General features: G+C 43.4%; 1 protein-coding gene across 2 annotated transcripts in view; it reads left to right on the top strand.

The window, feature by feature from the left end:
* The window catches only part of DGKI (diacylglycerol kinase iota), a 447,265-nt gene that overhangs the window by 422,386 nt on the left and 11,222 nt on the right, over positions 1 to 13,657 (top strand). For both annotated transcript variants that reach the window (XM_060020018.1, XM_060020017.1), the window contains 2 exons: positions 984 to 1,021; positions 4,579 to 4,699. In XM_060020018.1, the coding sequence (XP_059876001.1) occupies positions 984 to 1,021; positions 4,579 to 4,699 (159 nt within the window). The remainder of the gene's footprint in view (positions 1 to 983; positions 1,022 to 4,578; positions 4,700 to 13,657) is intronic.

Genomic DNA, 13,657 nt, shown 5'->3' with positions numbered 1-13,657 from the left:
AATTTTAAATCTTCTAATTTTTTTGGTGACTTTAAAGGCTTAAAATAATCCTTTTTTTTGAGCAGTTTTAGAATCTAAGTATTTATTCTTCTAAAGGGACCATTTTCGACCTAATACACATGTTCCCTTTAGGAACCATAATGGTCATTAGACACTCATGTATTCTTTCCCCCTTTTATCAGTTATATTTTCTCATTCCTCTTCTACACCCCACATGACAGGCACAGGTACTTATATTTTTTTGCCCTCGGCTACATAGTCTTACAATTAGTTTAGGTTACCTAGGACTTCTAGAGCTCTTTCTATAAGAATCACCAATGAATTTTATGCTAAATATACGGTTATTTTCTTCAGAACATAATCAAAATATGTGTTTCTTCTTTACTGTCTCTTGTCCTTCTTTCCATAGCAGTAGGTATTTATCTATAATTATAAAACACACAAACAAAATTACTAGTGATTTTTGAACCCCAAAAGGACAAAGTAGAGGGAACTAGAAAGAAGGGACCAGAAACAGTCATGATTAGGTACCTACTTTGCGTCAGTGGATGAGTTAAGAACATTTAGATGATTGAATTAATCCTTTGAAGGATCCTATACAATTGAGACTTGCTGTTTTACAGATGTGGAAACTGAGGCTCAGAGGGGTTAAATAACTTGCCCAGTATTCCACAGCCTGTAAGGGTCAGGGCTAAGATTTGAATCCAATATGTGTGACTCTAAATTTCATGTTCTCTTTTCTGTACCTGGGCTGGAGAGGGCTCAGGTAGGCTCTAGAATGATGTATGAGATGAGTGCCCAGGTAGGGAAGGGCTAAAGGGAAGGCCTTAGTCTGTTCCCAGATTCACCCTTTGGCATGTGTGTCCTCCCCTGGTTCCTGCCCCAAATGTAGACTGTGTCTCCAAAATACGGATCCAGCCCTTTATAATATTTTAATGAGAGGGTCTTCTACTAATGGGACATCTCTCTTTTGTCTTCCACAGCAATTTTGCAGGCAGTAATAGCTGGTGATCTTATGAAGGTAAGATATCTTGCTACCAGAACTTTTGGTGATTCTTTAAGACTTTAAATCAACATCATTTCTCACCAAATTTTCATGATCCCGTATATCGTTTCTCATCCCCCTGGTACTAGCTGGTTAGAAGGAGGAAGGATGCTCTTTTTGAGGACTGAGAAGAGAGGATGAGAGGGGTCTTCACAGCATCTCTACATCTCCTAATAGCAAAGGGTCTGTGCAAAGGCACTGCGCTGTTTGCCTTGACTAGATACAACCGATGCATGTCCCCAGGAGGCAGTCCTCACAGTGCTTGGAATTCCTCCTCTCTGAAATTTGAAGTTAAAAGATTTCTTTTTAGATAGGTCTTTAAATGAATGCATCTGTAGGAATAACCTGGACAATACCCAGAAATACATTCTCTAGGCAAGAGCCTACATCTTGCGACATTATTACAGTTTTGAACTTCGGGGATCACGGTGAATCAGAAGATGCTCTGATCTGCCTCGAGTATTTTGATTTGTGCTCATGTTTTCTGACGAATTTAGTTCAGAGGGAAGTTCAGAGGGAAGGAGGTGGTCACTGCTTGCCTCTAGAGTGAATGCGAATTCCAAAGTCAGACTGCGTGGGTTCAGATCTTGGCTCTGCCATTCACCGTATACGTGACTTTGTGTAATTACCTAATTCTCTCTGTGCCTCAGTTTCTTCATCTGTAAAATGGAATCACAGTGCCCCTCTCTTCGCTTTATTGTGAGGATTGAATGTAAAATTCATGTAAAGCTCTTAAGACTGTTCCTGTTACATAGCAGGGACTCTAAAATGATAGCTGTTTTATTAATATAGTGTTAATCTGTGTTTCTTTAGTAGCTAAACATAGTGGGGAGGCAAATATTTGTTATAAAATATAATATAATCTATGAATACCCTAAAAGCTGTATTTGGCCCCAAGGTATTTTCAGGCGTCAGGACTTGGACTGCCCACATGTCCCTGTATAACGCACACTGGCGTTGATCTGTTCTGTAATATCAACAGCTGCCCCTGGGCAGAGGCTCTGCCTTACTCATGGAGTATGGTGCCACTGCATATGGAGAAACCAGAAGCCTTAAAAGAAAGCTGAGAAGCACTGCCCTTGTATACAAGTTCTTCTGACGCACATCTGTTGAATAAACTGCAAAATCTCTGTGCTACATTTTTAACAGGTTACTAGCAGAAGACAAATAGTGAGAAGGTTGCCAGCATCTTGATAAACTGCCGTCTTTAGACACATAATCCTGGTGTGCCTGTGCCACTGTCCAGATCATAGCGTTACTAGGAATTGTTACCCACAAGAGGAAAGTGCTGTCTAAGCAGTGTGGGCGCCTATGCGTTCAGTGCCATTTCCCAGCAGTGGATTAAACCAATACTATCCTATACTCCCTGTAGGGCCTTATAGTGGATTCTGTGGGAAAGAGAGGCGTGAGTTAAGACCTGATTCCTGCCCTTGCAGAGCTTCTAAACCAGAAAATTTTGCAAACTGTTGTACATTTGAAACCTTTTCATTTTATTTTGTATATACTTTCAGTCTAGGCAACAGATTTTCCAGGTCCCTGGGTGTATTATCACACCTTTTTTTGGTACTTAGTAGAGAATTATTTGAGAGATGGGAAATCAGTATGTTCAGCTGGCTGTCTTATTTCATTCTCTGTTGTAATTATTTCCTAAATGACTAAGAAATGACTTAATAACACCTTATTTACTGAGAGGTCAAATATAAAGGCTTAGGGTTTTTCTCTTTCATTCTTTTCTTTCTGTCTTTTTTTTCTTTTCCTTCCCAAGTACTTTTTCCCCCTTTTCTTTTTTCTTCTCTATCGTCTTTCATTTTTCTATCCCATGTAGAAAGTACAATAAATATTAAATATTAAACTGCGTGTGTGTGTGTGTGTGTGTGTGTGTGTGTAAGGGATGGAGAGCGATAGAGAGAGAGAGAGGTTGGGTGGGGAGCGGGGGGTGGCAGTGCACCAGTGAGCTGAGAACAGAAAACCCAGGATCATCCCTGTGTGAAGGTTGTCATGAGTGGCTCCTATACACTGGGCTGCATAAAATGCCCGTGGACTAACTTAACATTCACAGTGTCTATAAACACCACTGAAAGGCAGAATCAGGGCAGCTGATGGATTGGGTCTCTGCTATTCTGTTGAGCCCAAATCCTCTGTGGATCTGCCCACAAAGAATGGAAGTGTCATTGTGAGACAGGACAGTTGAACAGAACAGGATTCTCTTCGCTTTTTGTGGAAGACAATTAGCTACTTCTTCCTGTTCCTTTGCTTCACAGTTTAGGCGTGAAAACCCCATATATTCCTTACTTCCATTCAGCGACTCCTTTTTGATCAATTTCCTAGGAAGTCTTTCCTGACTTTTTTCCATCCCCTACGAGTGCCCTGTGCTACCCTCCTCAGGTTCTTCTCCGTCTCTGTGCAATTCTTTACACAGCTGTCTCCCCCGTGGACGGCAAGGTCTTGGAGGCCAGTGGCCGAGTTGTATTCATCTTTGTTTCACTGGCATCTGGCACATGGCGGTTCTATGATTTGGAGTGAACGCGTGAACCGTGAGTTTACTCTTCAACCTTGTGAGTTGTTTGATTTTTTATAATGTGCCATCTAACTTCTTGGTGGAAGACACATTCCTTTTGCTTATATCCTGCCGAGTTATCTGATTCTTATTTATCCTAAAACTATCTTTTAGAAGCTCCAGAAAGGCTCTTCTTGTTCTGATATACTGCAGTGTAGAGAACGGAGATCCAGTTACACTTTCTATAATGTTCAGTATTTCACAAACTTAGACTGTGTCCTCATTTAGCCACCTAATTCCCAGGCTGCACTATCTGATTTCTCCAGGCTGTTCTCATGTTTGAAGTCTTTTAGGTTTCTACTACTACATTCTCTGAACCCTTCTGATTCTTATCCCACGGATCATCTCAAGCCTTGTTGGGTATACGTTGGGCAGAAGGCATGCAGGTTGGGCCACAGATCTGGATGAAGGAAGGAGACATACATGGGTGTGCCTGTGTCTGCCGTGTGCATATGTGTTGTGAGCGCATGCAGGAAGATGGGAAGCAGCTTCTGTACTCGGTAGCTAGGCTCATGAGAGATTGGAGAAAAAACTAAAGGACGGGGAAGGAGCTTAGCTACCAGACATTAAGCTATTCCTGCCTATAGACTTAATTGTTCTTTCAGTCAAGAGAACGCTGAGCTAGCATAGGGAATCTTTTACTCTTCTCTCCACCCTTTACTCCCTTGAGACAGAGACCAGCGCCCAGAAAAGTTAAAGACAAAAAACAGAAAAGGAAGAAGTAATTTAGCATGTTTCCATTTCCTTAGGCTGTTCAGTACCCACATACCCTCTCTGGAGTTAGCTGAGACACTGGCCATCTATTTGAGTGATAACACAACCCAGGAATGGTTACTTCATCTCTTTGACTTTTCTCTGTGTCCTCTGAGGATGGAGACATTTGTGGTTTGTTACATTAGTTTTATTTTATCACCGGTTAGCTGTTTCCCTTGTTCTGGACTGTGCCTGAGCTGCTTTTCCTATGTCTCTTTTTCAGCTAATAGAAAGCTATAAAAATGGAGGCAGCCTGCTAATTCAGGGACCAGACCACTGTTCACTCCTTCACTACGCAGCTAAAACCGGCAACGGGGAGATTGTGAAATATATCCTTGACCACGGTGAGTAGGCACAGCGAACCAAGAATCATTTATCTATGAAACAGACTGAGTTTTCTAAGTTGACTTTCATCCAGGCTGTCCTCAGAATGGTAGAAATATTCTCCAACTTCAGCTGACTCTCCTTGCTTATTTGAGGGAGCTGGGATTCCAGATCCCTTACACGTGTAGGTCACCTTAACCAAGCCATTAACAGAAATAATTTTCATATCAAGGCCTTTGCAGGGTATGTGGGGGCTGATTAATTAAAAACTAGAAGACAAACCAAATGTGGCCTGGGCATAGCGTGCTTTACTGTTTGGGGAAGAGCTTTTATGGTCTGGGAAGCTACCTAGTTGGGACCAGGTGCCTAATCCATATTTATAGCTGATCTTTCTGAGGAGTAATGAGCATATATTTTTTCCATCTTTCTAGTCCCCACCCCCCCTTTTTTTTTTTTTTTCCTGTTTGAGTCTCATTCATCTTTTCAACTCAAGTCACACTTTATTCTCTTTGAAAACATCTGGTACTCTCGTGTCCTCTGTGGCCGGCCATGTTCACCTCCTGGACGGTGTCCTAACTGGGTGTGTAATTTGGTGTTATAGATTAGGTACTTTAGCATGTACCTCTGATAGTCCTCTAGAGGCACAAACACATGAGAGGAATATCAAATGTTGACCATACTTTCAGCTTCCCACGTTTATAGTGTTTCTAGGACTGAACAATAGGAAAGAAGGGGAAACAGTTCCCTGGCGTGGCTGTTTCTGCGAGGTCTCTAGCTCTGCTAGATGCAGGTACACAGAGATCCTGGAAGATTTTCTGTGAGCCCTAGCACTGAGTCTGTGGCCTACACTCACTGTATCATATTTAGGTTGTAAACAGTAAGCATATTCACATTCACATTTCCTTTTTTTAAATTGAGGTATAGTTGATTTACAATGTGTTAGTTTCACGTGTACAGCAAAGTGATTCATTTATACATATAAACACATATCTAGTCTTATTCAGATTCTTTTCTGTTATAGGTTATTACAAGATAGAGTATAGTTCCCTGTGCTATACAGCAGGTCCTTACTGTTTATCTATTTTATATACAGTAGTGTATATCTGTTAATCCCAAACTCCCAATGGATCCCTCCCCTGCCCTTCCCCCTTTGGTAACCATAAGTTTGTTTTCTATGTCTGATTCACATTCCTTTTTATTCCTCTTTTTATGCAATTCAGCAAACATGTCTTATTCCATTCATTCATTCATTCATCAAATATTTGTGGAGTACTTCACAGGAACTACCTGTTATAGACCACACACACAAAAACAAACTACAGTCATTGTTATCAAGCAGTTGCAGGCTAAAAAAATATATAAACATATGCATCATAAAATTTAAGGCAGTTGTATGTAGATGCCTTAAGTCCTATTGTAAAGCCACAAATAGATAACATAGCTACCACTTCTCAAGCACGGGTTATAGGCCATGTGCTTATACTGAGCACATCCTATCATTTAATCTTTACGAGGACCTTGTAAGGTCCTCGTAAAGTGAGGACTGACAGTCTAATGTGACTGTCAGTCACATTAGACTCACCTTGCTTTGTCTTCAGTACCTTCTCACCACGGAGCGTTTGCTTGAACCCTTGGCCTGAATTACGGTGGAAAGAGTGGTTTAGGAAGAGGAAAAGGGAGTTAAAGTAGGACGGTCGTCCTTAGAGGCTTTCTTTCCCCCTGGTAGGCTAGGTTGGAGAGTCCCAAGCCTGTCTGCCCGGGAAAGCCTAGATGTATTTCCGGTGCTGTGTCTGGGGTGTGCACATTCTGCCTCCTGCTCACCTGACCATTCTGCCCCCGGCAGTTAAAGCATTCCTCTCTGGGCAAGACTTGCGAAAGCATTGGTGGCGTCAATTCTGCTTGCCTCTCCCACCCCCGCCCCGCCCCCAACAACACACATCATAGGTGTTTCCTCTTCCTTAGAGTGACTCTTCCAAAAGCTTGTGACAGGCAGAACCAAATATTAGAACCCAGCCCCACAGACAGTGCATAAAGGTCACAAAGCTTCCATGGTTATTTTTCTCTTAATAGAAAAGATCTCAGGATGTCCACTGTACAAAGTTCAGGTGAAGTTTAGATATATGCTGTCACTTTGTTTGCCTCTAGCTCAGGTTCAAGTGCTGCTGGTGGCTGTCGTCTTGATCATTCTCCATCCCTCCCTCCGAGTTTGCCCTTTACCCGATGAGATTGTTTGCCCGCATACCCACATACCACTCTAGAGTTAGGTGAGACACTGGCTGTCTATTTGAGTGATGAGACAACTTAGGAATGCTCTCTCCTCCCCTCTCTACCTCTCCTGAAGAACAAGCCTTCCCTTCTCTGGTTCTGCGATCCGCTCTGCATCAGTGATCTGCTGGTATCTCACTTGGTCTTACCTATGAGGCTGCAGGGAGTTGCCGTTTTGACTGAGTCTGTGTTTAAGATGGACTCTCACATGCTTGGGGCTCTCAGCTGAGACGGCTGGGACACCTGAGCCTTTCTCTATACCTGGACCTTCATCGCAGGCTTCTGCATAGCATGATGGTCCTCGGGTTCCTGGAGGGTGAGGATGGAAGCTTCCAGACATTCTGAGGCCAGGCTGGGGAAGTCGGCCTCATCTCTGTGGCATTCTGCCAGTTAAAACAAGTCACAGAGCCAGCCCCAACTCAAGGGGTGGGGAAATAGACCCCTCTGCTTTATAATTAATGGCCGTAGTTAATCTACCCCGCTCCCTTACTCTGTATTCTTCAGTTGAAAATGATGACCCTCCCTTCTCAGTATCCTGAACTACTGACTCACTTGGAATTCCCTGGAGCTCTGCTTTTATATTTTCCTTTGGTTCAGGGTCCTAAGCCAAGGCTGCAATATTTAGCAAATAAAAATACAAGACAACAATAACTTTTTTTTTTAAGCATTAAGTATGTCCCATGCAATATCTGGGACATAATTACACTAAAAACAAAACCAAAAATCCTCTTCTCAGCTGGGTCTCCCCAGGGACTTGAATGATGAGGCCTGAGATGATATAGCTCTAACACCAAGGATTTTCACCCCCCCCCCCAACTTCTCTTTCTACTCCCTTAAGACAGTCTTTAAAAGCCCCTGTAACTCAAGCTCATAAGACTTGGAGTTTCTAACCTCAGCCATAGATCAGTCCACACGCACTCTTTCTGGCATGAAATGCGGCTGGCAAATCTCTTAGTGCTCTGATCAAAGCCTGACATTCCAATACTAAACTAGTTTCTTTTTGATCCCAGGTGTCTTTTGCAAAGAGCGAATAATGTGATACAGCTCTCTGTGTCAAAACTGAAGGACACAAGGAATCTGTTAGGAACTTGGGGTAGGGGGAAGCTTAGTTTTCTAATTTTGGGGGTTAGCTTTTGTAAATTAGGTGGTTTAATATTTATACTAATGAGAAAACACTTGAGATTTTTGTAATCACCTCAACGTCACTCACAGGCAAACAGTTCTCATGGTCACTGCGTCTGCCTCACCAGGGTCTCCAGTTGGCCAGTAGATACACGGGGGGAAAGACTGGAGACCATGAAGCAAAATCCATCTCTTCTGTTTGAAAATAAAGTCTTACTATGATCTAGATCCCAAGGATCACTGTATATTGATGGGTGGCAATTTTTAACCTCTTAGTACTGCAGCCAAATAATAGAAACTGAATTGCAGTTGATTTTTACTAAAATTAGTATTTATCAACCTGATAGGCATGGTCAATTTCATTCTTAACATCAGCCTCATTATCTCTAGTTATTCAGGAACACGGATGTAAAATCTTTTGACGTTGTCAGCCTAATTCTCCATGTTCCTTAAGAGCTAAGCACTTGGGCTCAACCATTTCTGTTGTCATTTGTTTTCATATCTTTAGTTGCTGATAGAATTTCATAAACCTGTGCATTTAGAATTGGAAACTATCTTTGCAGAACTATTCATCTCATTTCAATTACAGAAACTCTTTTAAGTTATCGTGTTCTTGAAGTCGGGGACAGGAACACAGAAAACATGACCCTTTCTCTGTAATCATCTTCTTAATGTGATCTCTGCTCAGCGAATAGTCTTGCCTAATTTAATAATGATGATGACTCTGAAATTCCCCTGATCTGATGGAAAATATCCTTTGCGAAGATGCCTCTGTGAGGCTGGGATTCGGGGATTTCTACCAGACTGGCATCGTTGTTTGTAAATTAGCATTAGGTTTGCAGAGTGGGTGGGTCTGATCAGTTTGCATTCATGTAAATAAAAAAATAAATGAATACAGATTTTCCACTGTGCCAAAGGTCAAGAGATGCCCCTCCTAATAATCTCAGTTGCTGCAAACCTCTTGAAGTTTTAGTTTTGAAAATTTTATGTCTTCATATTATATAAATCCTAAAAACGGTTCAAAGACCTGCCTGTAAAGATGCCTTTAACGACAAGGGTCCTGAGAAATCAGTGGGCCTTTTTCAAGGCTCATGACTGATACGGCTTGTTTGCTTTCTGCATCCGTACTCCAGGGAGCCCCTCTCTCCCCTCTGCTTTGCCCTCTTCTCCACCGTTTATTGACGCTGAGCAGTGGGGTCCGCAATCAGGAGCACGCCGCCCTCTGAACGGGAGTCGTGAGAGATTAGTCATTCTCCCAGACACCGCATTCAGCAACCAAGTTCTCTTCTCAGAGCTCTTTTAAATCCAGGCTGAGGGGCTGGGGGGCACGGGACCTGTGGTTATTTCTGAAAAGCCACAGGAGGCTTGAATTTTTCTCTTCCCGCATCTTCTTTGGGACTTCTTCTCTCAAATACACGACACGCTGCTTTCCTTTATGAAAAACTGGAATTTGGGCATTGGGAGGGTTGAAAAGAGAACGGAGGAGGGAGCGAGCTTAAGAATTCCACAGGGACAGGGTGGAGAGAGGAGGATGTGGAGGGATTCCAGCTGAGAGACCCCCGCCCACCCCCGGCGGCGCCAGCTTTTCAACTCCTTTCAGCCATACTTTTGCCCACTCCCTCCTCCCTAGTGTTAGCCCTTCGAGAGACTTTTATGGTGTTTTAGTCTTTTACCCCAGCCCCCCACCCCGGCACATTTTGCTCTTTTGTTTTTATTCTCCCAGCTCCCACCCCTCTGCCCCCTACTGTGTTTCCTGATAGAAATCTCACTCATGCATTTCCTTTCTGATTTCAATGGCTTATTTTGTCTTCCCTCTTTTTCTGCCTTTAGTCTTTCTTTTCTTTTTTTCACCCCCCCTCTTTTTCTGCCTCTGGTCCCCGAGAGAAACGACCACCATCCTGCTGGGACAGGATGATGGTGCTGTTAAGAGTTCCCAGTGCCAGCTCTCCCCACATCTGTGCAGCTTTTGTCCTGGGGCAGAGGAGGATTTGGAATGGTCTGCTGGCAGCGTCAGGGAGACTAATGGGAAATGAGGTCCGGAGAGAGAGAGAGAGAGAGGCCACGGGGAGTTGGTAGGAATAGCAAAGGGGATTTGGATGCCTCGGTGTGGGAAGCAAATTAAAGGATGCATGTGACAAAAGACACATCATATATAATACAAGTGCAGGATCGATGATAAAATTGCATCAGTTCAGTGGAAGAACCTATGGGATGAGCACTGACTGGGCAGCAAACCTGAAATCTGGAAGGTCTGACTACTTACCATGCTGCTCACTTTTTCATGTTGGGAGGTTTGTGAAGTTTTGCTTCTCTTCGAAGCAAGAAGAGCTTCCCTGGCCTTCAGCAGGGAATACTGATGTGTAGTCCCCACAATGTATTTTTCTTTCCCTTATTTTTCAGACCATTTCTCACATAGCATAGCTTTTTTTTTGAATCCATGTTCCACTTATGGATCTCTTTCTGAGAAAAAATATATTGGCCAGGGTCCAAGTGGATTTTTAAATGTTTCATTCATTCAAAAATTCTGTCCCATGCACTTTTTTTTTTTATTTTTGGCTGCATTGGGTCTTCGTTGCTGTGCACGGGCTTTCTCTAGTTATGGAGAATGGTGGCTACTCTCTGTTGCAGTGCGTGGGCTTCTCGTTGCGGTGGCTTCTCTTGTTGCGGAGCACGGGTTCTAGGCACGCGGGCTTCAGTAGTTGTGGCTCACGGGCTCTAGAGCACAGGCTCAGGAGTTGTGGTGCACGGGCTTAGCTGCTCCGCGGCATGTGGGATCTTCCCAGACCAGGGATTGAACCTGTGTCCCCTGCATTGGCAGGCGGATTCTTAACAATTGCGCCACCAGGGAAGCCCAGTCCCATGCACTTTTGAAGAAAAATGTTATAGTAATAATCACTGCTCATCCTTACTGTTCTGAATGCTTTACATGTATTCATACATTTAATTCTTACAACAGTCCTACAAGGTAAGTTCTCTTATCTCTATTTGACAGGTGGTAAAAACTGAAGGGTAGTAAAGTTAGGTGACTTGCCAAAATGCATCCATAGTATGAGATTGGCTTCTGCCTTCCATATTCCTAAAACCCAGCGAGGGCAATGAAACATGGATAAACCACCACAGCACGGGGTGCCTTGAAATGACTATCATATGCAGCGTTCTAGTGACAACTGGTACAGGGCTGCAGAACGGCAGTGATCATCTTATGAAAATTTCATGGAGAAATTTGTACCCATATCCCTTCAGTGGAGATTCAACAGTCATCTTCCGGTACAGGTTAGCTATGGGATGGAGTGTGGATATTTTAGTAAATCCTGGGAGGGACAGAGAGCCAAGAGTTCCCTTTATATTCAGGGAACAATCAGGAATTCTCTGCTGACAACTTAATGGCATTCCTTCAAACTCCTTAGGGGAAATGCACGGTATCCACAATCAGGATATATGTATTCATGAAATACAAAGTAAGCCCAAACCCAAATGTTCCCCATTGGTATATACTGAAGGACTTCCATCATCTTTATGTTTTCTCTTTCTCCTGTTCTCTCCCTTAAGAGTGAGACTAAAGTTAACTTTTCCAAAAACCATAGTTGCTATTTTTTCACATGTAGTTTTCTTTCAAGGGAAAATTTTTATGGTCTTTGTTGATTGTTTTTATTTCTCCGGCTACACCTCCACCTCCAAATCTTACACCAATGCTACTAGCCCACACAGTGCCCTATTAGACAGCATGCTGTACTAGTAGGAAGAGCTCCCTGTAGGTCACTGAAGACGCAAATAGGGAGGGAAAGCACAGCTTTGTCTCAGGCTCCACCTGGCAGTCACTCCTCCTCTCCTTTTCTCTTCTGCAGCCCCTTCTTGCTATCAGTTAATTAAGTCCATCTTTCCAGAGCTGTTCCTGAAACCTTTAACTGAAGTTTCTTTGGATATTAAGAGCAAAAGGATCTTGTTTTAGTATCCGCAGCTCTTTTTCTCATCTCTGTCAGCTGCAGAGGATTAAAGGGGGAGGGGGAGACAATAAACAGCTCCAGGCGTGCCTGACTCGCAGATTAGATGACCAGCTCTGGAGTCCTTCTGGGTTGGCTTCATTTATAGCGATTCTTGTCAGAAAGTTGAGAAACAAGCTTCTTTCTCTTCCTTGTCCCACTTCCAGAGTGTCAGATCCTTGCCATGTTAGCACAGATTAAACTGCTTCAGCGTCCTCTCACTGCACGGAGGCGTGGACCCCAGAGTCCATGGCCCCACTGCGGGTGCAGCTCTGAGAGCACCAAGTGACAGTGCTGAGGAAAGGAGGACCTGAGACAAGGCCCCTGTTGCCTAAAAATTTGTGCAATTGTTACCAAACACACATTCATGTGTGCCCGATGCACAGTGAGGCCAAACAAACCGAAACACTGGAGTTTGGAGCAGAGAAAGGCTTATTGCAGGGCCAAGCAAGGAGGACAGGTGGCTCGTGCCCCAAAACCCTGGACTCGTCAAAGGGTTTCAGCAAAGTATTTTTAAAGGCAAGGCGGGGGAGGGGCGTTCCAGGGTATGTGATCAGCTTATGCACAATTCTGATTGGCTGATGGTGAGGTAACAGGGCAGTGTCCCAGGGGTTAACGTTATCAATCCTTAGGTGCCGGTAGGTCTGGGGGCTCATGATCAACAAGTAGTTAACTTTTTCTATTTGGTGGTGGTTTTAGCATGTGTAAAACAACTCAGGAAGTGTGCACCAGATACTATTGTCTAGGTACTCCAGAGAGGAGTTACAGCAGAGGACATGGGAGGAGGGATCTGTCCCGGGAAGGTCCTGCTCAGTTACACAATTATCAGTAACAATGGGAACAGACACTGGTGAGGCCGGGCTGCTCGTGTTCATGGAATTCCTTTCAAAATGAGTGGCTTTGCAGAAGGAGCTTTCTAAAAGGACCACTGGGCACTGTAAGCCTTCTTGCTCCTGACCTTGTGGAGGATGCCTCATCAGCCATTGAATAGGCCTGGAGGACTGGTTCTCAGGACACAGAATTGGAGTCAATACTTACGTCAAATGTAAGTGGGAGCCAAGGCACCCTTTTATATCTCCTTCCCTCATTGATATTCCAGTATCTTGACTTAGTGTAACCTGCTGTGTTATGTCAGAGAGTAGGACACTTAATTATACCTAAACTTTAGGCATTTCATGTAGTGTCCCAGCTACTGTTTTAAGCACATTCTTTTGTATTAACTTATGAAACCTCATAACAAACCTGCGAGATAAATATTATTATTAATCCCGATTTACATGTGTGACAATCAAGGGGCTGAGAAATGAAATGAACTTGCCCAAGATCCAGTGAGTGGAAGATATAGCTGGGATTTGAAACCAAGGAGGTTCAGCTCCAGAACCCTCCCTCTTAATCACTGGGCTGGACTGCTGGGCACTTCAGGGGGTACAGGGCGGGGAGGGGGTGGATTATCGTTCATGTTTCCTTAGAATCACAGGACTGAGGAACAAAAATGAATGAACTGAATCCTCGTCGAACCTGTAAAATAGGGAACACGCTAGAAGGATATGAAAAATAATCCAAGTGTTCTTACATTTAAAAGATGGAGAATAATTTATTTAAGGAGATGAG

This window comes from Delphinus delphis, chromosome 9 (assembly GCF_949987515.2).
Source record: "Delphinus delphis chromosome 9, mDelDel1.2, whole genome shotgun sequence".
Classification (NCBI taxonomy): domain Eukaryota; kingdom Metazoa; phylum Chordata; class Mammalia; order Artiodactyla; family Delphinidae; genus Delphinus; species Delphinus delphis.
The sequence above is the reverse complement of the archived record's forward strand: the minus strand, read 5'-3'. Positions and strand labels throughout refer to the sequence as shown.